General features: G+C 38.8%; 1 protein-coding gene across 2 annotated transcripts in view; it reads right to left on the bottom strand.

The window, feature by feature from the left end:
- Positions 1 to 970: 970 nt before the first annotated feature.
- LOC103467636 (myosin-9-like) overlaps positions 971 to 23772 on the bottom strand; it is a 34208-nt gene continuing 11406 nt past the window's right edge. For both annotated transcript variants that reach the window (XM_008414202.3, XM_008414211.3), the window contains 35 exons: positions 23038 to 23101; positions 22810 to 22908; positions 21832 to 21975; positions 21233 to 21328; positions 21074 to 21150; positions 20799 to 20993; positions 18040 to 18213; positions 17766 to 17939; positions 16569 to 16683; positions 15740 to 15924; positions 15526 to 15647; positions 14751 to 14820; positions 14508 to 14668; positions 14301 to 14409; positions 13262 to 13393; positions 12976 to 13182; positions 12067 to 12204; positions 11848 to 11971; positions 10836 to 11007; positions 10537 to 10749; positions 9743 to 9887; positions 9466 to 9672; positions 8830 to 8934; positions 8443 to 8595; positions 7997 to 8245; positions 7353 to 7565; positions 7063 to 7275; positions 5973 to 6134; positions 5768 to 5896; positions 4306 to 4394; positions 3359 to 3482; positions 3065 to 3273; positions 2880 to 2988; positions 2254 to 2426; positions 971 to 1714 (listed from right to left, as the gene is read on the bottom strand). In XM_008414202.3, the coding sequence (XP_008412424.2) occupies positions 1606 to 1714; positions 2254 to 2426; positions 2880 to 2988; positions 3065 to 3273; positions 3359 to 3482; positions 4306 to 4394; positions 5768 to 5896; positions 5973 to 6134; positions 7063 to 7275; positions 7353 to 7565; positions 7997 to 8245; positions 8443 to 8595; positions 8830 to 8934; positions 9466 to 9672; positions 9743 to 9887; positions 10537 to 10749; positions 10836 to 11007; positions 11848 to 11971; positions 12067 to 12204; positions 12976 to 13182; positions 13262 to 13393; positions 14301 to 14409; positions 14508 to 14668; positions 14751 to 14820; positions 15526 to 15647; positions 15740 to 15924; positions 16569 to 16683; positions 17766 to 17939; positions 18040 to 18213; positions 20799 to 20993; positions 21074 to 21150; positions 21233 to 21328; positions 21832 to 21975; positions 22810 to 22908; positions 23038 to 23101 (5160 nt within the window). In that variant the 3' untranslated portion in view covers positions 971 to 1605. The remainder of the gene's footprint in view (positions 1715 to 2253; positions 2427 to 2879; positions 2989 to 3064; positions 3274 to 3358; positions 3483 to 4305; positions 4395 to 5767; positions 5897 to 5972; positions 6135 to 7062; positions 7276 to 7352; positions 7566 to 7996; positions 8246 to 8442; positions 8596 to 8829; positions 8935 to 9465; positions 9673 to 9742; positions 9888 to 10536; positions 10750 to 10835; positions 11008 to 11847; positions 11972 to 12066; positions 12205 to 12975; positions 13183 to 13261; positions 13394 to 14300; positions 14410 to 14507; positions 14669 to 14750; positions 14821 to 15525; positions 15648 to 15739; positions 15925 to 16568; positions 16684 to 17765; positions 17940 to 18039; positions 18214 to 20798; positions 20994 to 21073; positions 21151 to 21232; positions 21329 to 21831; positions 21976 to 22809; positions 22909 to 23037; positions 23102 to 23772) is intronic.

The following is a 23772-nucleotide window of genomic DNA, read 5'->3' as shown; positions in this document are numbered from 1 at the left end:
GATACCCAATTTGCTTTGCAGACAGCACCAATTGCAGATAAATACATTAAAAAGTAACAATTTCACACCAAAACATCCATACACCACAATCATATGCTACCATAGTTTGGGCTCATCTCAAATTGTTAGAGGCAAACACTAATCTATGAGCAGATAATTAAATGTGACAATGTAATGCTACTGAAGAACAAACATTTTTCAACCAAAATGGCAGACAAAATCCTACCCCTCATTTTAAAGCAAGACCTTTTATTTGTACATAAGATTTGTTTAGTCTTTTTCTGTTGAATCCATAATGACACTAGGAGGTCAAGTGAATATACAGTAAACAGCCAAAACGGTAATTGGAGGTGAAAAACTGTTTCTAATGCTTGAACAGTTCATCAAATTGTGCTATTTGTGATTTGTCTTTAAAATACCAGAATTTGCACATTTGAGGTTTTATCCAATTTCATAATTTCTAAATAGAAGTTCTGATTAGTTCACTCATCTTTTTTACTAAATACTTCACTCTTTAGTAATTTCTTGAACAGCTTTTTACTTGAATGAAAATAAGTTTAGTGTTCCTGTTGTGTGCAACTTTCTGGGTACCCACCTATGCCAAATACAAAATGAACAAGTAATACATCTGCAATTCTGATGAGTTTTAGACAAGAATTTGAAAATAACCTGCATCATGAACAACTTTTTAACAAGGAAGGAAAAAATAGTTAACTCATATTTAGCCATCAAAGCCAATTTGTGGCATTTTATTTTAGTGTTTTAATTAGTCTCAGTAAATTTAAGAAAAAATATTTGAACTGATACCCAAATCTTGGCCAGAAATCAGATCTCTCTAAAAACAACAAAGTAAAAACAAACAGTAATCCATGAGAGTATCATTCTAAGTTAGATTTGTAGGAATCCATACTGAATGCTGCAAATAAATCCAAAATCTCTAAATAAAAATAATGAACAGAAGAGATGAAGATATGAATGCATTCCTTACTTTATTGCATTAAGGCAGTTCATAAAAACAGGTTAGCCTTACAACCACGGGATCAGTAACATGCAAATTAATAACTCATCTGAAAATTCTGTGGCAAGGCGTTGCACAAAAACATGAAGTTTGAATTAGGAGACAAAAGTACTGGCAGAAACGCAGTCCGTTATTGTGAAAATAATACAGTGAAGCAATAAAACAACCCATCACCTTTAACTAATAAGCAACACAGTTGGACAATACAGCATCCAGACAGATGACAGTACAAAATATGTCAATAATTAATTAACTAATGGAAACCTGAACATTTTCCAATCATGTGCGTTTATTGTGTCATTTTTATGATGGACTGAGGAGAAACCTACAGTACAGGTAGAAATTTGGAGTGGCTATAACCGTTAATATAAAGAAATTTTTGAAATTGTGGTGACATTTTACAAAAACTATGTTTTAACAGTACAATATAAACTTTAAGTAGAAAAATAGGCAGGAAAAGTATCTGAAGCTTTTTATTAAAAATATACTGCATAATTTTAGAGATATTTTGGCCTGTTGCATGTAAAAAGGTAAATGTAAGGCTAACATTTCATCGCTTTGTTTCCCTTTTGGCCGTCTGGCTCTGCTCACTCGGCTGCAGGCTCGGTAACGTCGGCTGACGCTTCCACGTCGTCGTCTGTGTCGTGAGTGGTGCGAGTCAAACCGACCCGCATGTTGAAGGGCAAATCTCCACGTCTGCAAAGAAAATTAACAGGCTAAACGAGTCACAGAGATAATAGTAGCAGACTAATGTGGCAAGATAAATTAAAACAAGATCAGGAATTTTCATTTGCATGATTTATTGTTTTCCAAAAACTGGATGACAAAAATCTTCAGTTTGGTCTCAACTAAGCATTTTCTGAAGGACAATTTGTTTACAGAGACTTCACAATTTATTTTATTCAATGTACTTATTTTGGATATTTAAAATGTCTTCCAGTTCCACTGTTAAATATTAATTAAAATTAAAGTTTATTGATCTTTGAGAATGTGTTCTTGCATAATGTTTATCGCAATAACTTCTGGGATAATTTATTGTCTAACAAAACTTATTACAAATCTAGGCATGACAATGCAAAGTTTTATAAAATTCAAATTATGAGTTCTGTGGTTTGTTCAACTGCCTTCATAAGCCTTGTGTTTATTTTTGTAAATGCTCCATTTCCATTTAGTAAAGTCAGACCTACTCCATCAGAGAGATGCCCTTTGACCTCATGTCTGAGGAACGGCCGTACCTGAGCTTGCTCTTCAGAGTGCTGACTTCGCGGTTCATCAGGTCAGCCGACTCCGTGGCATCTTCCAGGTCCCTCTGCAGCTTCCTGCGGTAAACGTTGGCCTTCGTCAGCTCCTCCTCCGTTTCCTCGAGCTGCCGCTTCAGTTGACGCATTCGGCTGTTCGTCTTGTCCACCTAAAGAAAGAGACGTTAGTGAGAAATTATGTTTGTGTTTTTTTTAAGTGTCACTGGTTAGAAAAGCGCCATTAAAGGTATTGCCATTTTCAAATTTCCAAGAAAGGAACTGTCATTATGGACATCTGTGAGAAATAATTAAAATTACAAGAAACAAAAGCCTGGAATATATTGCACTTTTACACAAATTTCTTTTTTATCATTTGTATTTTTTTAGAGGTACTAGTAGAAGTGAAAACCTGCCATTGGTTGATGCATTTACAGACTGATAAAGAATTGCATCAATAAGAATTATCAGGTAAAAAATAAAATCTGATTTTCCAACATTAACCGGTTGAGGGACGATTCACCAGCTCTGGCCGACTTTTACAAATTGAGTCGCAACTATAGATAAAGCTGCAAAAAATTTTAAATGCATATTTTATCTTGAACAGGAAATCTGAAAGAACTTGCCTGGTCTTTGAATTGATCTGTGTTGCGTCGTTCATCATCAACCTGCAACATCACCTCCTTGAGTTTCTTCTCCGTCCTCCTGACCAGCCTGGAGGCCTGCTGACGCTCCCTGAAACACAAGTTATCCACCATGAAGGAGCAAAACGTGTAAAAATAAAAATAAAAGCTGTTTAACTGCCACTCACTTGGACTCCACATCCAGCTGCTCCTCCAGCTGAGCGATCCTGGCCTCCAGTGAGGTGATGGAGGACTTGTACTTTGACTTGATGGTGACCTCCAGCTCCTGCAGCTTCTGCTTCAGCTCCTTGTTCTGGCGGTCGAGCTGGGAGCGAGCGCCCTCTAGCTGCTGGGAGTTGCTGCGCTCCGAAGTCAGCTCTGTGGTCAGCTGATCGGTCTGAGGTTGCAGACATGCAGGACAGATTTAAATTTAAAATATGAAGTGGTAGTAATGATGATTTTCCTCCATCTGGTGATCTTACCTGCATCGTCATTCTCTTCACACGATCATTAACCATCTCGGTGTTCAGATGTTCTTCTTCCAGTTCCTCCTCCAGCTGAGCGATGCGAGTTTCCAGCCTCCTCTTCTCATCCGTCAGCAAAGAACTGCCAAGAGAAAATTATTTTTAATTAAGCAGGTAGAGCACCCAAACATTTTACTCAAGTAAAAGGTACTCAAGATTAAAAAATGATGGTTAAAAAAAGCATCTCAAGTACCGAGTATTATATCAAATGGATGAAAAACAAAAATTAAAGTCATGAGCAAATTTTGGCATTTTAATTAGTAAAAAAAAAATTATATGAACTACAAAGTAATTCAAATGATTTTTTTTTTTTTTATTTCAACAAAGTTGTGAGTGTAATACTTTCAGTGTGTAGTGGGTCCATATGTTTACACAATAGAGTATTAGAGCCATGCCAAGAAAATAAAATTATAAGAATAAAGTCAGTATTATGAGAATAAAGTCATATTACAACAAAAGTCTATTCTCATAATATCATGACTTTATTCTTGTAAATGTATATATTTTTATAGTATGGCCCTAATCATCCATTGCAGGTTTAAAGAACTTTTAATAATATATACAGTTTACCAAATTATCACTTGATCTACAGTATATAGAAAATCAAAAAACATTGGTGTTAAAACAAAAAGTCTCACTTTATCCGTCTGGCACATTTTTGGTTAAAACATGTTTGTTCTTTCAGTGAAGTTACAGAAGTTTTACTCAAAGTAGTCATGACATAATTAATGTGGTGTAGTAAAACTACAGCTAAAAATGCATATTTTCCAAAAGGTAAATGTATTTTGCTGTCACAGACCTCTGCTGTTAATGCCGATTAGTCAACATATAACAGATTTACTGTTGTGAATATGTTGCAAAAGACAAAAAAAAGTGAATTTAATAAAACCTGTGTGTGCTCTTACTTCTTTGTGTTGCTGCTGTTGACCTCATCCTGGAGTTCGTCCCTCTCAGTCTGAAGCTGCTTCTTCAGTCGGTCAGCTGTTCCCAGCTCCTGATGGAAACCAAACACAAAAAATATATCACACTGTACAAGCTGCTGGAGCAAACAGATACCAGCAGTGTGGTAGATTCTGTCAAAACCCAAGTTTTACTTAACAAAATCTACATTCCCACCCTAATTGCAAAGCTTAATATGCATCAAAGCTTGCTAAACTTATTTGAGGGGAAATTTAATGCATAAGAAACTTAAAACAGCTTTTTTACCAACTGTTAAATATACAGTTATATTTAACAGTTGGTAAAATATCTGTTATTGGATCAAATGGGAACAAATTTCTTTTTTACATTTTTTTGTAAAGTGAATGTCTCAGTGAGATAAAATGTACTTTGCCACTAGATTGGATAGAAAATTGATGAAAACAATGCATGAAATTAGAACGGCTCAATATATGAAATCTTTGCAATTTTTAGCAAATATATCACAAATTACATTTTTCTGATCATGCAGCCTTAGCCGATTGTTTAAAGCGCCATCTGTAAACCATTTTGTCAAATAAGTTTTGAAAATGTAAACAAAAAAATACAGACTGCATCTTCTTATCATGTATTAAGGTTTGATAATTTAGCTTTGTTTAAAGCAATCTGTTTTTAAACATCTTGCTCACTTATTCCTGAAAAGCAAAATACAGATTTATTCTTTTAAAATTAGTAGTTTCTGTAAAACCATCTTATTGTGAAAAAAAAAAAGATGAACTTAACCAGTCTCTCAATATTTAAAGAACATATTTTACTTTAAAACATGTAAAAAAAAAAAAAAAAACTTTTACAAGTCTAAAATTATAGGCAATAAAAAAATAAACATTTAAAATAAACTTAAAAATGTCTCAAAGGAGGATTAAGTTAAGTTTTGATTAAAGAGCAACTATACGTATTTGGAAAGTCATGTTTCATTTATATGGAAAAAAAAACATGCCAAGTATTTTTGGTCTTCAAGACATTAATGCTAATGTATTATCAAACTTGAAATAAGGCAAAAAACTAACTTACAAGCAACTTCAGCCCAATATATGAACATGTTTAAAGTCAATAACTCCTTAATATTGATGAAAAAGTGCCACAAGTGAAATAATCTGCCAGTGGAAGAAGAAACATTTTTCATTTTTTAAGCCAAAATGTCTGGATTATTAAGGAATCATCAACTTAAATCAAGTACTATAATTGTTCTGAAAAGTTACTTGAAATAAGATATTTGCACAAATACTTGATAATATGTTGTGTTTTTGTCCTACTTTGTGTTCTTTGACCATATAAAATCCACCTCCTTGTGGTTGTAATCTGACTAGAATGTGAAAAAGCTCATGGGTGTGAATACTTTGTTAAACTGAGTTTAATTTTCAGGGAAGGATCGTCGTTCATGTCGTTCACCTCCTGGAAGCGCAGGGCGTCGGCCTCCATGGCCTTCAGCTTCCTCTCCGTCTCTTTGGTCTGGTTGACGGCCTCGTCTCTGGCCAGACGGAGTTCCTCCAACTCCCTCAGCAGATCTTTCACCTGGGCCTAAAAAGAACCATGTCAACACGCAAGCCAATCACAGATCGTCAATTTATCCACTTCCATCTCGGACGTCGTCTACCTGGAGCTTCTTCAGCTGCTTCAGAGCGTCATCGCGTCCTTTGTTCGCCTGGTCGATCTGAGCTTCCAGGTCCGCCAGGTCCAGCTCGAGTTTCTTCTTGGCAGAGAGAGCCTGGGTGCGCTGCCTGCGTTCGTCCTCCAGCTCCACCTCCATCTCACGCACCTCGAAGAGCAAAACGGGTTTTAATCAAAACGCAAAGAATAAAGGGATAATTCAACCCCTTGTTCCCAGTTTCAGCAGCAGATTAAATATTTTATCAAAAATCTTGTAGGTACGAGATCCAAACTGGGCACAAATTAGAATCTGAAAAATTCAATTCAAGATGGCCGCCAAGGAAAGTTAATGTTTTCACTAAATTAGCCAATAATTGCAGACTGCCGAGGCGATGATTCATATGATGATTCATAACATCATACATAATTAGACACACAGAAAACATTTGCCGATTATTTTATTTTATTTTTTCAAGATGGCCACCACGGTTATAAATTATGTTTTCCACTAAAACGTCCAATTAGATGAATGTATTTGGTGGCAAATGATAAGCAGCATATTTTGAACCATAGAAATCACATACATTTTCTTTATCTTACGTTTTCTTTTTCTGGCAGACATTTTTCAAAATGGCCACCCTGGATATTATGGAGACTATGTTTGCACTAAAAAATGGTAGTAGTTGCCACCAGGGGATCAGTAACTACTAATTTGTTAACGATTCTTAGCTCTGCCAATGCTAAACAGAAAAATTGGTGGAAACAAGTGCTAAACCACCAAATGCAAAACATTAACCATCTGCGTCACATCCGTCCAGTTGAGACTGGTGTGAGACTCGAACAGAAAAGTCCATTTCTGATTTTGTGTCATTTTCTTTAAAGTTGTAGGATGACCAAAATCAAAATTAAATGCAACACAGTTCATCCAAGTCATGAAAACGGGTAATGTTCTACCACAATCAATAACTAATTTAAAGAGCTCAAAAATGGCAGCCATCTTGAAAAATGACAGTGACATTCAAGTGGTTTGAAGGATGAAGTTTTATGCTTGCATCTACATTTTAAAGCCGTTTACAGCTAAAATCTCATGGTTGTACCTGCTTGGCGAGTTGCTTCCTCCTCTCCTCTCCCTGCTCGTCTCTGCCCTGCAGGTCTCGTTCAAACTGGGCCTTCATGGCCTGCATGTTGACCTCCAGACGCAGTTTGGCGTCCTCTGTGAGCTGCAGCTCGTCCTCCAGCTCCTCCAGCTGAAGCTTCATCTCCTCCAGCTGCTGCTCCATGGCGCGTTTCGACTTCTCCAGCTCATGGACCTGCACATTGTTGCCAGTGAGCTCCAACCTCAATGAGAAACGTAGCTGCAGAAGTTTGCGGAAGCAGCAGAACTCACGTTCTTGCCCACATCGTCCTTAGAGGAGACCAGGTCCTCCATTTCGGCTTTCAGCAGCTTGTTGGCACGATCCAGCTCGTCCTTCAGGCCCGTCATGGTCTCGAGCTCGCGGGCCAGGTTGAGCGCGCGCGTCTCTTTCTCCCTGGCTTCCGCCTCGGCTTTGTCGCGCTCCTCTGCGTACCGAGTGGAGATGGCCTTCTCCTCTGCCAACATCTAAACAGCAAGAAGAATTAGGAGGATGTTTAAATTATTTTTTCAAATATGGATCATCCCTTTTTGTTCACCCTCCTTTACTCAGACGCCCAAAATAAAATCCAGTACAACCATTTTCAGAAATATCCTCAAAAGTCAATGTGTGATTTAGTCCTGGTATAAATCCAGCTGTTCTGTGGAGTGTCAGTGTGTTTTTTGATATTTATTATGGATGTTGTGTAAAATATGGTTTTTCCCATTCTCAAAATGCAACTAAGCTCCACATCAACTGGGGTTTATTGCTATTAAACTGTCCAAATATGTTATTTAGGGTTCGTTACACTTTAAATGTTTTAGTTTCTCCTTTTCTACCTTTAGTTAAATTTACTTGAAGTTTTTTTTCTTCCAGCCAAACATAAATTTTGCTCCTAAAGCCCCTCTCGACACGTTACCTGGTCAAACTTCTTCTGCTTCTTCTCCAGGTTGGAGACGATCTGCCTCAGATGGTCCTGGTCCACCAGCAGATCGTCCAGCTCCTGCTGCAGACGGGTCTTCGTCTTGTCCAGTTTGTCGTAGGTGGACGTCTTCTCCTCCAGCTGCTGAACGATGTTGTCCATCTCCCTCTGGAGCTTCTTGCGGCCTTCCTCAGCTCCCTCCAGCGACACGGCCTCATGTTCCACCTTCTTCTTCATCTCGGCCAGCTAAAAAATAAGAAAAAATGGTGGCGAGTTTTAGGTCTTTTGTACAGAAGAGGATTAGGGTCAATGGAAAAAATGAAAGCAAAAAATGTAAACTTTTTTTCCACAGAATTCTGAGTTTTTCTACAATCAGCCTACTACGCCGTCGTATCTTCTGTACTTTTGATCAAGATCACGATGGAGCGGCTCTGTGGACAAACCTGGGTCTGCAGAGAGGCGACCTGCCTCTCCACATTCTTCTTGCTCTCCTCCTCTTCCTCCAGCATCTCCCGCAGGTTATTCTGCTCGTCCTCCATCTGCTTCAGGCGGGAGGTGAGGGAGAGTTTCTGTCGGGTTTCCTCTTGGAGAAGCTCCTGGAGTTCAGAAAAGATCGCAAGTTCAGAAAACTGAAGATGGGTGAAACCTTACGAGTTTCTTTTACAAAGACTCTGCTGGCTTTAAATCTTCTAGACAGAAGAGATAAATACATTTTAAATTTCAAAACAAGGGTAGAAAAAAAAAACTAAATAATACCAACAGTACTATTTCCCCACAGCTTAATGATGCTTTAAATGAGAAGTTTCCAGGAATTCAAGCAGTCGCTGTACCTGAGTGTCCTTCAGCTGAGACTCCACAGTAGAAAGGTCTTTGCTGGATTTGATGTTTTTGCCCTCAGCTGCACTCAGAAGCCCGTTGACGCTGTCCAGCTCAGTCTGCAAGGCGTTAAAAATGTTAAAATCACTTTTTCTGATGGGATTAATATAAAGATATTGCATATTTTCTTATCCAAAGAGGGGTATTGCAGTGAAACATTATCTGGTAATATTGTCCCATTCCTAGAATAATGGTCCAAGTAATTATTTTTACCAAAAGTGATTTGAGAAATTTTTTTTTTTAAAAAGAACATAAAAAAAGCAATAAAAAATAAATCATTTTAGGCAAAATAATTACTTAGGCCATTATTTTAGGAACGTGACAATATTCAACATCAAATTAATATAAAACCTGATAATATTTTCCACCACTGAACTCATTACCAACTAAAATCAGAAGGTATGATGCAGCATTTATGCTAAATGAATGTAATAATTATTGAAAGGGAATAAAAGTAAAATTCAATGGTTCTTCGCATATTTTGCAGCATTGTTTGTGTGTTAGCATGGGAAAGTTTGTGAACCTTTGGTTTAACCTACTTCTAGTAAATATTTCGCTCTTTTCACGGATCCATCTCGATCAGCTCATACCTGCATCTTGGTCATCTTATCGGCGAGCTCCTGCCTCTGTCGCTGACTTTCTCCAAATTTGATCTGCAGCTCCTGGACCTGCGCCTCGGCCTTCTTGCGTCGGTGTTCAGAGTCGCCTTTGCTTTGGGTCAGATTCTTCAGCTCGATCTGCAGCTCGTTCCACTCGCTCTCCAGAGCCTGCTTGGCTTTCTCCATCGACATCTTGTTCTGCAGACGCGACTCAGATTACTGAGGTGTGTTTTAAAATGTTTGGAGGCAGCTTTCCTGTCATTCTTACCCTCTTGGCCTGTTCCAGTTGTTCGTTAAGCTCTTCAAACGCCTGGTTGTGTTTTTGCCTCATGTCGGCCATCTGCTGCTCGTGAGTCTTTGCTTCGTCCTCCAGAGTCTTCTTCAGCTGAGCAACTTCACTCTCGCGCTTGGCCCTGAAGCAGGGGTCAAGCTCATTTTCATTTTGGATTAAGATAATAAATGCTCTCAAATGGACGGTTGTGTCAAAATGTATATTGTAGATGTTAAATAAAAAAAAAAACAAATCGAATCAATAAGTACTTCTCAAAATTAATTATGGAATATCATTTCACATCAATCAGTCTCGACAAGATTTTATGTTGGTATGTGATATTTTTACAATCAAAAATGCTGATTTTATTGATGCCAGTTTTGAAATTTTGCAAGATTTGCACTTGCATATGACTGTACATGTGTATCAAATACTGCCACCTGCAGGTGGGAGTTGGCAGTCACTTAAATTCATTGATTTTGACCAGCTTTGCAGAAAATTGGCAATGAACTGACAATTATAGATTAGCTATATAAAAAAAAAGCTGTGCAAAGTGCCTTTTGATTTTATGGGAATTTCCAGTCGAAAAAAGTTGCAAGTTTTTTTTTTTTTTGTCACTTTAAAAACCATCACTATGTCATGGCAGCAACGTATGAGAAATCTGAAAAATGTTAAGCTCCTCTTTCTTCTCCCAGTGGTTGCTACAGAAATCCACAGATAAGTCTGAAACAACTAATCAGAACCAGGCCTTGGCGCCATCAATCATGCTTGTGTACACACTGTCCGATTACCTGAGCTCCACGTGAGCAGCCGTGGTGTCCAGCGTGTCCTCCAGCTCCGTCTTCAGCGCCTCCAGCTCCTCTCCCAGGTCCCGGCGCTGTTTCTCGGCCTTGGATCGGGCCTGCCGCTCCAGCTCCAGGTCCTCCTGCAGCTCGGAGATCTGCGCCTCCAGCTCCCTGATCTTCTTCTGGGCCGTGTTCTTCGCCGCAGCCTCCTCCTCGATTCTGGTGTTGCAACGACAAAGCAGGATCAATTTAAAAAGCTGCAGATTTACAGTTTGCTGCAGTGAAAGTTTAGGGTGTTGTCCGACCTGGCTAAGGCAGCCAGGAGTTCCTCCTCCTTCTTCGCCAGCTGAGCCCGGAGCTCAGCGATCTGGGCCTGCAGGTCTGCGATCTGGTCATGGAGCTCGGTGGAGTCTCCCTCAAGCTTACGGCGGTTTTTCTCCAGGTCCTGGCGCATTTTCTCCTCTTTCCTCAAACGATCTGAAAAAAAAAAAAAAAAACATGACTGAAAATATAAAGCAACAAACAATTTTAAAAAACAAAACTAGGAAGTTCCAAGAGTTTTCTATCAAGAGATCAAAGTCCTTCCATATCATGAAGAGCCAACTTAATCGTATGAAAATTAAAATAAGTTGTAACATAATTTTGTGTCAGCTGTACTAAATACAGACTGAACAAACAAATGTGTGGTATTTGCATTATTAAATTTGGACATATAAACTAGAACAAAGGAAGAACCTCTTAGGTTGACGAAAAGGTACAGATGAAAAAAACACTTAACTTTTCATGAACAGAGAGCTGTTCACACAGAATACTGTCCGTTTTTGTTCTCAAAACTTCGCTCCATTAATTGTTTCAACTCAGAACGATAGTCGAAATCTACCTTATTGGCATCATGTACCACCCCCCATCATGCTGCAATTTTTCTGCATTATTCCAGCTGCTTTTTCGTCATCACGTCAGTCATTTTTGCTCAAGAAGTTGGTGCTGTTCCGTCATGTAGCGTTCAGCTAAATGAGCGCTAATAAAGGTAATAACTTAGGGAGTCTGACGAGTGTTTATATAAAAAATAAATAAATCGCATAAAGTGCATTTTACACACTACAACGGTCTCTGTTTGGACCGTTTCCCTTTCCCGTTCTGATTTGGCCGCCATTTTGTCGCCCCGTCTTTGCTAGCTCCGCTTAAGGATGAGCAGTGGCTCCCTCTGCTGGACGGCGACCGAACTACAACACTAAAAGAAGGTCTAACTGGACTTTTAATCTAATAAACCATTAATCAACAATCAAATCAATTAATTGTTTGCATCCCAACACTTGCCTTCTAAATCAGTGATCATGGTTTCGTGTTTATTCTTGAGCTTCTGCAAGCTTTTGGACTTCTCCTCCTCCTCAGCCAGATTGATGGTAAACTCAGAGATCCTCTCCTCAAGCTGTTTCTTTTCCTGAAGTTACAAGTAAAGAGGTCTCCATTATTCTGTGATTAAAGAAATCACTTTAACCGCCATGTTGCTGTGCGAGGACACTTTTAGTCGGAAACCTTGTTGAGCTTGCTGTTCTGGTCGTCCAGCAGAATGACGTCTTCCTCCATTTTCTTCAGTTTGGCGTCTGTAGTGACTTTCTCCATCTGGAGCTTCTGCCTGGCTGCCTCTTCCTCATCCAGCTGCTGCTCCAACTCCTGGACGAGCAAAACCAGCAGAAAGGTTAATGCTTAAATACACAGTCAATATACGTGAATTAAAACAAGGAATATTAGACAAAATGAAAAATAAAAATGAGAACGCTTCCAAAATTAAGAGAAAAAGTATCCTAAACAATCATTTCATTTGTGACACCACTTGGTTATGTTGTCTGTCTAAAATCCATTTTAATGTTTACCTCCTTTTTGTTGTTTGTTCTCTTATTCAGTTGGTTAATTTTTATTTTGTAGATCAATATTTCTGTTAGTTTTATATACACTAATTGGTGAATAAAAAGAAAAACCTCACTGCTGAAATGATCATGATGAAACTATAGTCAATTTAGTGACTGATTAAGTGGAGTATTGTACAAATATATACATTTTGGATTCAATTTTAAAAAATTCTTTGTATAAATGTTATATTCAGAACTTTAAGCAGTTTAGTTTTAGCTTCACCTGGTTCAAATTCTGTAAAAATAATCTCTTGTTATGCACCTTTTGCTATCCAATTATTAATCAGTTGATCCAAAATAGATCAGATTTTCACACGCTGATAAATAGTTTAGCTGTAGATGCATCTTTTGCTACAAATGATCAAGATTACAGTATAGGCAATAAAAAATTTTTATTTTAAAAAGAAACTTATTTGCATCATTTAATGTACCTCTAATATTGCATGAAGACTAGAATTGATTCCCAGAATAACTCAAATGACCGTTGGCTGCAGCCCTACACATAAAGGTGTAGCATCCATTCCAGTCGACTGACCGTGATGTTCTGCTGCATCTTCTTCTTCTCCGTTTGCATCTGCACGACCCTCTCCTCCTCCTCCTCCAGCCGGGACTCCATGTCGTGCAGGATCTCCTCCAGCTCCTGCTTCCTGGTGGCCAGACGGGCTCTCATCTCTTCAGCCTCGGCGCACAGCTCCGTCTCTGCCTGCAGCTGCTCCTGCAGGGCCTGCTTCTCTGCACTCAGCTGCACAGAGCCACGTCAGTTTAACGCTCGCAGGCTCTTCTGAATTAAGAATAAACTTCTAGCTATTGCAAAGACTCACCTGTTGCTGCTTCGCCTCGAATTCTTTGAGCTGCTCCTCAACTTGGATTTGTTTCTCCTTCACCTTGAGCAGCTCCTCTTCCTTAGCCAGCATCTCCTCCTCCTGCCGTGACACTTGCAGCAGAGGCTTCACCTGGAGAGAAATATTTAAAACTTTAAAAATGGATAGTTTACGCAATACAGGGTCATAAAAAGTTTCAGTTTTAGTATTACACACTTTAAATGTCTAGATTTTAACACCCAAGCCTGTATCCTCACAACTTTGTTCAGAGCAAAGTGAACCGTATCGATTTCTCGATTTGCTTTTTGTCGTCTTCCTAAAATAAACATCCAAGTCAGGGGTGTTCAACTGACGGCTCGGGGGCCATTTGCAGCCCTCAGGACTGCAAATGGTGGTCCATGATTACCAATCAAGGACCACCAATTTTGGGTGGTCCTTGATTACTATTCAAGGATAGTATAAATTTAAAGTTTTTTACTGATGGCAGGCTGTTAAAAAATACAATAAAAAAAAGCAAAATGTAAGGTGCAACGCAAAGTATTCATCCAATTGTTTTCAATTTAATGTAATTAATAGCTACCAAAAACATCCAGTGTCTTTTACTAAAATTCAGACAAAGAAACAAACAAAAAAAAAATCGGTTTCTTGTTGCTGAAAAGACAAAAACACATATAGTGAAATATGATCAACCTGGAAAATGTAGGATTTGCTTCGTTTTTCTTTTAAATTTGACAAATCTAGAAAACACACTTTTCTTTCTCCTCTACAATAACTTGCAGAAATCTGTTTGCTTTGCTTATTTCATTAAAATATTGAGTTGAGTTTATTGTTTATTTAGCAGGAGGAAAATTTGTTTTTGCAGTTAAAAAGAAAAATGATCACAATTTTTGGAATAGTTTCAACTTGACATTTATGCCCCATGTTACAAAAAGTTTGGATACCCCTCCAACACTAAAAGTTATTTTCACCAAGTGATTTTAGCTAAAAAAAATAAAAAAAATATCTTGGATCTTTAAGAAACCGTTTCCATCGATCTCACCTTGGTGAAAAGCCTCCACCACTGCCAGTTCCTGAGTTTGAGGTAAGCTGCACAGTTTCGCTGGATGACTTTCATGGCAGTGAGCTGCTGCTGTCGCTTAGCGAAGGCTCTGGGATTATAAGTGGAAACGTGACGTTACTGTTCAGTAGAACGTTAGAAAGCAGAAGTATGTAAAGAATTACAGTTTAAATATCAATGTTTTCTTACTTTCGGGCTACATATCCTCTGCACCAGGCCTGGAAACTCATGATCACATCAGTGATCTTCATGTCTCTCTCCTCCTCCAGGTGAGCCAAGACTCCAGCTCGGAAGAACACTTTACTTTGGCCGATTCGGTACAGGTTGGGGTCCAGCTCCAAGGCTTTAATCTGTTTGGGTCAGGATGCACGGAGCATGAGCTAACTGATGACATTTTAATAAACCGCTGACATCTGAAGCTGGAAACATTACCATGAGCACGCAGGCTTGCTTTCCATCCATGAAACCCTTTGGGATGGCATTTGGAGTGAGGATTTCATACCTGAAACACAAAAATAACCGGAGTCTTCATGTTAAACACAAGGAAGCCATTTCAGATGTGCATTTTGATAAATACTAGCAGATTTGATCAATTAGTACAATTTTTGGGGGTTTTGAAGATTTAATTTTTGGAAAAAAAAAATCTTTTTTTTTTGCACTCCCTGGGTTTCATAGTTCTAACTATGCTAACTATTAGTATCAGGACTTTGAAACAATTGAAAAAGCAACCATTTCTATAAAAAAAAACAAAACAAAAAAAAAAACAACATGGACTGAGCTGGTCACATCAGATCTCAAAGTTTTTTTCCCCTCATTAAAGAGGACTTAAAATTTTACCAGAACGTCTTAATTTTATCTTTATTCTGACAATATGATTTTATTCTAGTAATATAAATTCTTAGTCTGGTCCAAATATGCCATATTGTCCAGTATTACACCCAATATGTCTTATAGAAGGAGTGATTGAAATAAGCCACTTTTTTGGAAATATTTTTTGTTTGTAATCTTTTTTGAGGAGGTAAAACATGTAAAAAAAAAAGAAAAAAAGAAAAAATTAAAATCGGATGTAGTATGAAAAAAAAAAAGATTTTATTTTTAAGCTACATCACACAGACATTCCCAACCTAACCCTGTTTATACACCAAAACAAAAAACATGTCTAATTTAACAGAGTGATAAAGTCAAAACATTAAAGTAAATTTCCAACCTCTGTCTGAACTCCTGGAAGACGATCCGGTTGGGGAAGCCCTGTCTGCAGATACGAATTCCCTCCAAGACTCCGTTACAACTCAGCTGGTCCAGAACCAGGTGAGAGTCCAGTTTACCAGCCTGACAAAAAAATAAGAATCACAACTGGGCTTGGATTTGTGCATAGTCATTAGTGCAACACCTGGAGAGCTGCAAAAGCAGCAACGTCGTACCTTCTTCTCGTGGTTGGGGATGATGCAGCGCACAAAGTTGGGGTTGGTGTTCCTGAGCGTGGTCATGAGGTTCCCCAGCTGCTCCTTGTACAGCTGGCCCACCGTGCGGAACATGCCTTTACGCGTCTTAAAGGGTCCCGAGTCGGACATTCCTGCAACCTTATCCAGGCCAACGATGCGGTCCACTGGGAAATCACAAAAACATGCAGAAATATAAATAAATAAAACGCAAAGTTTCACTTTTACACAAATAAAACATCTTATTTATTTATTTTAAAGTGGTTAGTGACACATTTTGCGATTTTTTTCCTGAGTTATTGGAGAGATTAGGAACTCGTGAAGCACCAATCACTGTGCAGTAACTGGCAGATGGTTATTCACCCAAATGAGTGTCTGACGTTGTTGTACCAAGTTGTAACCAATAAGAAAATTAAACTGCAGTTTCACCCACCAACCTGAGCACTGAGACAAGTTTCAGCCCAAGTATTGCAGAGTTAACAAATTTACACAAAAATGTCAATTTGCACAGAAATAAATATTTGACCCTTGGGGACCAATTTATACATTTTATCTGCAAAAAAAAAAAAAAAGATTTAGGGTTTAGTTAGTCTTTAGCTTCCATAAGAACACATATTTCTGCATTTAGACATATTTCCAAACAGTTGAATTTGTCTTTGCTGACAAAGCAAAAGGAGATGAGGTAACTTTTGAAAAATTGACCAGTTAACATTTTCAGCAGTCAACACCAGAGTCTTTAAACTGAAAGGTCTGAAGTTCACTCAATGTGCAGCTTTTAAGTCAAAACAATGAGGCGTTTCGCTCAGCTGACCGTCTCTCCAGAGGTCGCCAATAAACTTGTCAGTGGACTGGTTTAGCAGGGTGGCCACACACTCATTCAGGGGGTCCATGTTTTTCATCAACCATTCGTTTGCCTTGTAATCCACCTGCAGAGAAAACGTTTGGAGTTAAAGAAGAATTATCTTTATCCCTGCAGTCAGTTCCTGTCAGATTAATAAATCCTCTCACTGTGGGCGAGAAGTCATGAACCGTTACCAGAATATGCAAAAAAATAAAATATAATAAAGGAACTACGAGGATACATGATGGATCAAGTCTGTCAACCTCTGCAACCAAAAGATCAAATATATCAGACTTGCTTTTCCGTTTGTACATGAGCGCCACGGAGACCGATTATTAAACACCTAAAATAAAGATTTTGAAAAGAAATCTGTCAACTAAAGTGGTGATATAGTTCTTGAAGTATTAAATGTGGGTCAAAGGTGACCTATTATGCTTCTTTGAATAGGTTAGGATATTAAAATAAAATGCGCTAAACAAAATGGATTCATTACGTTTCTGTCTTGGATAATTGGATTTCAGTCTGCTCAGTTCTACGCATTTTGAAATCCTTTCAGAATGAGCCGTTTTAGGGCCTCGTGTCACTTTAAATCTAAATAAGCTGCTGCTGGAAATGCCCCCAACTCAATGTTTACACTTGCAATTGGAAACAGATGTGCCATTATACAGCCATACATCCACGAAAAGCAGAAGTGGAGCCTTCTGCACAACCAACAAGAATGCAGCAAGTGGTTTCTGGATGGTAAGTCGACAACACTTTTGTTGTCCAGCAGCCATTGTACAGCACGTGCAGCAGTAAGACCAGCTGACCAAATGTTCTGGAACGCTGCTTGGTTGCTAGGTGACAGGCTGACCTTCACTGAGGTTGCTAGGTAATGGCGCAGTGCTCATCATTTGAGACTAAACTGAGGTTTTTGAAAGGGCAAATTTTCCAGGCACTAACAAACATTGTTTTCTGTCAACACTCTGGCTGTTTTTAGAAGCCGTTTAAACCAAAGTAGAAAAACAAAAACATGAAAAAAGTAAATTTTGCATATTAGGTCCCTTTTACGTTAGCCAATTTGATGAATCGATCTAATCTAAAAAGGTTTATTTTTAGGCTTCTGTGTCAAGTTTGCTCATCTTCAGCTAAATATTTGGTGAAAAAAGAACAAATATAAGATCGAACCTTTCCTGCGTAGTGAATAATGCAGAAATCTGCATCATCTTTGAGTTTCTTGGGTTTAACAAACTTCGGATTAGATCCCTGCTCCTGAGCCAGCTTCTCCACAAACGACTTGTCAGTGGCTTTAGGGAACCAGCACTCTTCGTCCAGCAGGGCCAGGACGCCTGGAGGACCATTCTGGGATAAAAACGGAGAGGAATCTTTACATGCTGTGGTTTCTACTGCTACACTGAAAGCAACTGTGCAGTCAGTTTGATTTCAGGCAGAAAAGTCATACAGGTTTTTCTATGAGGTCAATGCAGGGCTGCAGGTCCAGGCCGAAGTCGATGAAGCTCCACTCGATGCCCTCCCTCTGGTACTCCTCCTGCTCCAGGATGAACATGGTGTGGTTGAAGAGCTGCTGCAGCTTCTCGTTGGTGTAGTTGATGCAGAGCTGCTCGAAGGAGTTCAGCTGCAGGAAGGAATTAAGTTGGTTAACTCAACTGGGCTGTAGACTTACAGTGCAATAAGAAAACAATATTTTCCCCATACTTTGTGTAGACGGGTCAATATGAAATTCAACAGGATTCATCCTTCTAGGGCTGGGATGATTAATCAGATTAACGAATCAATTGTACAATCCTGTTAATTATTACGGTGCGTTAACACCAAACACATTGAGCGCATCAAAAACGCGGCCGACGCTTCAAGTTTGACGCGTGTGCACTGTGAATGCAGACGCTTGACATTTTGCTCTACACCTCGTGTCTCACACGTCAGGCGCGTCTAGTTTACAGTCAAGTCTATGTGGAGGCGCGACAGATTCGCTCTAGTCGTTTTCCGTTGTCTTGTCGGACGCTTGACGCATCAAAACGGTTCAAATGGCGCCGCTCTAGACGTGTAAACCCACGCCATGACAGGCCCTCGATGCATCTCCACTCTGAATGTAAACTAGACACACCTGAAGCTCAAAACCCGTTTTGTTGTGAACGCACAACTTTGAAAATGTTCTAGCAGAATTCCACGTGGCATAGATTCAACATCACAGCCGTACATCTTTGAAAAGCAGAAGTGGAGCCTCCTGCACCAACAACAAGAATGCGGCAAGTGTTTTCTGGATGGTCAATCAATAAATGTCCTATTAAGCACCTTTTGGTGTCCAATTATTTATCGGTTAATAAAAAAAGAAAATAAATTGGCCCTCCAACGTGTTAATGCTTAGTCAAACAGAAATAACAGTTTTTCACTCGTTTATGTTAGAAGCATTTTCAGCTGCAGATGATGAAGTGTTCACTAAATAAATACCATTTTAAGCAATGTTTTATTTTACAAAAAGACTAATTGTTTGCATCTTTAAAATGTTTAAATGAAAAAAAAATTGCAGAATGAGAGATTTTTTTATCCTATTAATCATCAGAATTTATAGATTAATTCATTACTAAAATAACTGTTAACTGTAGCCCTACAGCAGGGGTGTCAAACTCCAGTCCTCGAGGGCCGGTGTCCTGCAACTTTTAGAAGTGCCTCTGCTGCAGCACACCTGAATAGAATAATTAGGTCATTAGCATGGCTCTGGAGAACTGAGAAGGTAATTAAGCCATTTGATTTAGGTGTTTTGTACCTGTGGCACATCTAAAAACTGCAGGACAGCGGCCCTTCAGGACTGGAGTTTGACACCCCTGCCCTACAGCTTTATGTTCAAGTTCAGACTGCATGAACGTTTGTGTCAGACCAAACCACTTAACATGTTTTTGTTTTGAATAGATTTGGATGAAATTAATTAAATGACCCCAGATAGTTGAATTTGGGTGAAGATGGTTGAGGTTTTTTGTTTTCATCATCCAGGTTAACAGTCTTGTTAACATGAAGCCATTTTATCCGACTGAGCTGTGGAAAAACATCTTTAGCTCATAAAGCAAATCGGCTTGGCCCAGGCAGTCAAACAACTCCATGTTTAATCAACATCCAAGTCAAAAGATCAAAGACTTTGACCGTTTACTCATTTTGCATGACCTTAATGTTGATTTACTTCAGTTTAATTTTTTTTTAATGTGCAGCCCATCTAGAAATCTGAAAGTTTGACATAATGGATTTCCATCTGTAACAGTTTAAAAAAAAAAAAGATTTAAATGCTCTGATTCCCTGCAGAGAGATTAACATAAAAGATTTTTGTTTTCGTGGCACAAAAGTGAAGCCTTTTTTTCTTTTCTCCATCCGACTCCTGGTGTTTAGGCTGTGGGTGGGAGCAACACCATCTTGTTTGCAAATGTTTGTTTGTAGTTTGCATGTGAGGTGATACCTGCACATAAAGTATTAATGATTAAACATGAATTCTTTATGTTTAATCATAAAGTATTAAACAAAACTTTATGATTACGTCTGGGAAGAATTGAGATCCAGTTTTTCGCCATGCGGACCAAAAACTGCCCAGTTGAAAATACTTACAGGTCATGAATATTCATCCTCCCAAGATAAGCGCATGTAAAATGGTCAATGTTTTCCTTCAAGACGAACTAAGCACACGTTTACTGATGAAGTCGTCTGGGTTTTATAGACAGGAATCTAAAAGGTCTGAATTTAGAACATGAGTTTATTCAACTTAACTTATTGCTGTACTTAATTAGGGTTGATTAATATGATGCATCCAAATCTGCTTTTGAGTCAGAATTAACGCATATTCATGTTACATTTCCTGTTAAATTAAACTGCAGAAACATTTTGCATTTAAATAAGATTTGTTAGTAAAAGTCCTACCCCCATCTTGAATTATATGAAAACTAAAAAAATATTCCACTAAGTAGCTTTTTAATCCACTCAATTGATCAAGATAAAAGCAGATCAGCCATAATAAGTCAAGTTTTTAGCTCCTTTCCTAAAAATAATCAGGAAAGCTATGTTGTTGCATGTAAGATAAAAAGAAATTTGTAGGTTTTCTGCGTTTATATTGTTAAATATAGAATAATGTGCCAGTATTTTTAATCAGATAACCAATTAGTTGGAGCCTTAATTCATACAAAAAAAAAAAAAAAAAAAAAAAAAGAAGTGTCAGGTAATTACTTCAAAGATCTCAAATCCAGCGATGTCCAGGATGCCGATGAAAGACGCTCCCTGCCTCTTCGTCTTGTCCAAAGCCTTGTTGATCCTGATCACCAGCCAGCGGAACATCCTCTCATACGAAGCTTTGGCCAGCGCCTCAACGGCGAACTCTGCCTGCTCCTGGGTCTGGGCCTTCTGCACATAATCCCTACCGACCTGAAGACAAAACCATAAACCTTCGTCACAGAGAGGAGCCTCAACGACTCCGTCACGCCACAGGAAGCTGCAGTGCAGACCTTGATTCTGGGAGACAAAATGGCTCTGGTGAAGTCGGTCACGTTGATGCCCAGCAGGTGGCAGACTTTCTGGGCAGCTGGGAGGGAAACATGGCAGAGATGCAGGATGAACTTTGACGGGAATAAAATGGATAAAACCTGGTGGAGGTGGAGGTGTACCGGTGTCGTCAGGCATGGACGCCTGGTCCGAGTTTCGCTCCTTCTTGAACACCATGTTCCCCAGCTGCAGCACGGCGGAAATCACCTTCAGCATACCTGAGAGCAAAACAACCTGCTTGGTAATCAACAAAAAAGACAACATACATTTATACATTCACAATTAAGCAGAGGCGGATAGTAAATAGTTACATGTTTGAATATTATTTTACCTTTATTGTAAAGGTAAAATATTATGAACAGCAATAGCACTTGACAAAATATAATATCAGTTTTTTAGAATTTCACACCTGTTGAGTACGTTGTGTTTTGATGATGTAAATCACTTTATATAGCACTTTTCAACAACAAGGCGGTTTAAATAAACTTGGACTCACTGAGTAACTGTTGCTACTCGGGTAAAATCTCTGGATACTTAAATGAAAAGCAAACATTTTAACCCGTTTATGCATTAATTATGATCCTTTATGTCAGGATTTCAGGACATCTCTGGTTACTCTATCCTCCTCTGTAATAGTCAATCTGTTGGGTTAGAGGTAAAGACTTTCAAAGCTGACAACTTTACAGAAACGTCAGTGTAAAAAATAATAATTAAAAAGTACCATTAATTTCCTCTTCAGGGATGCTCATGATGTTGAAGGCCTCCATGGTTTCGGCCAACATTTCCTTGTCCGTCTGCCCCGGGACAGTCACTTTTCCGTTGGACAGGAAACGGTACTTGCTGTAATCCTCCAGACACAAATCAGCTGCAAAGGGAGCAGAGATAAACATCAGCTCATCTCATTGTCGTAAAGTGAAGGAGGAATCGAGCGACTACATGCCTGGTCCAAAAATCAGACACGATTCACCTTCTAGAGTTTTAAATCTGGAGATTTAGCCTTTTGAAAGTGCAGCACAGCTTGCACAGAAGGGTTGCGTCACACAATTTCCTGCCAGTAGTAGCATTATTTTAATACAAATACTTAAAGGGACCTATTATGCAAAATTGCACATTTTTATGCTTCTTTTTGGGTCTAAACAGCCCAGCTGGTTTTTTTTGGCGTATGGAAAATGAACTGTTTCAAAAACCTTCCACTGGGCCGTTACCTAGCAACCCAATTGGAGTTCTAGCACATTTGGTCAGCTGGTTTTAAAGCTGTACAACGGCTACTGGAAAAGTGTTTTGTTGTCGACTCGCTATTCAGAAGCCACTTGCTGCATTCTTGTTGGTTGTGCAGGAGGCTCTACTTCTGCTTCTGGTTGCATAATTGATCTTCAGTTTGCAGCTATTTTCATGTGACTGTAAAGAGCATGTAAAGTGACGAGAGGCCCCAAAACAACTCAGTACAGGCAGAACAGATCAGACTTGAATCCAATTGTGTGCAAACCCCCCCCCCAAAAACTAACATTTTTTGCATAGCCCATAGATCTCAACCTGCTCAACGAAGCACCTTAAATTAAAATACAACCAGAATCTTAATCCTTTTGCCTGTAAACTAGTTCCTCAGAGTCTTGATCTCGTAATTAGCACGTTTAGATAAGTTATTTTGAAACTTCCTCTTCATTTTACTGCACTCCTGCTCTGACTACCAAGTCCTCACATCGCATTTTGTCTCCGGCTCCCGTCAGCATGTAGTAGAAGATGTGGAAGGTCCTCTCCTCTTTAGCTTGTCTGATGGCTCGAGACTTCTCCAGCAGATCTGAAGTTTCAGTTAAGGCACAAACCAGTATGCACCAGTTACTTTTCAGGAAACCATTGTTGTACATTAGGATAAGAGAAATGGCGAACTTATTCCAGATTTCCATCCAAATCTCAATGAAAAGGATACAAGTTTCTATGTTGGCTCCAACGATGTAGCCATTGACGTCGAAGTTGATTCTGATGAATTTTCCCTTTTCACCAAAAAAAGAAAAAAAAAAGACAAAAAATGCAAACATTGCGATTTATATTCAGTACTCAAAACAAAAATAAATAAATACAATGATATAGAAATACAAGTTTAAAAAAAAATAAAAAAATCATCTCACTAGTGGGGATACTCAGTCTGATAATCCAGGTTCCTCACAATAAATACAGACATAACTCAGAATAAACTGTCTAATTAACCAACACTTGCAATTTTGTTGATTTGACCAGGATAGTTTGCATGAATAGGTTCAAACGAGCGCAATGGTGGAATTAACTTTTGACCATTTTTAACCCTTATAAAACTCAAACAGAGCTCAGGTCTCCCTTTTCTTACAATGTTCTCCTTTCATGAGTAAATCTGTTTACAAAAGTCTTAAAGACTTCTAGTGTCAACTTTGGCTTAATTTTGCTGCAAAAGAGTCAAAGTTTCCCCTGAAACCCAAAGCTTAGTGACAACCATGTGCATCTTCATGCATGCACACATCTGCGGTTGTGGGATACGAGTAAATAATTTAACAATTGTTTTAAACTTATAAGCTATAGATTTAATACATCAACCATTAAAACCTTTAGATTATTGCAACATGTTTCAGCATTTGGGTTTTGTTGAGGCCGAGCCTGCTGCTGGCAGGGCTGAGACTGAAACCACATCCTT

This window comes from Poecilia reticulata, chromosome 1 (assembly GCF_904066995.2).
Source record: "Poecilia reticulata chromosome 1, P_reticulata-male-v2, whole genome shotgun sequence".
Lineage (NCBI taxonomy): Eukaryota > Metazoa > Chordata > Actinopteri > Cyprinodontiformes > Poeciliidae > Poecilia > Poecilia reticulata.
Note: the sequence above shows the minus strand (reverse complement) of the source record. Positions and strands in the feature narration are given on the sequence as shown.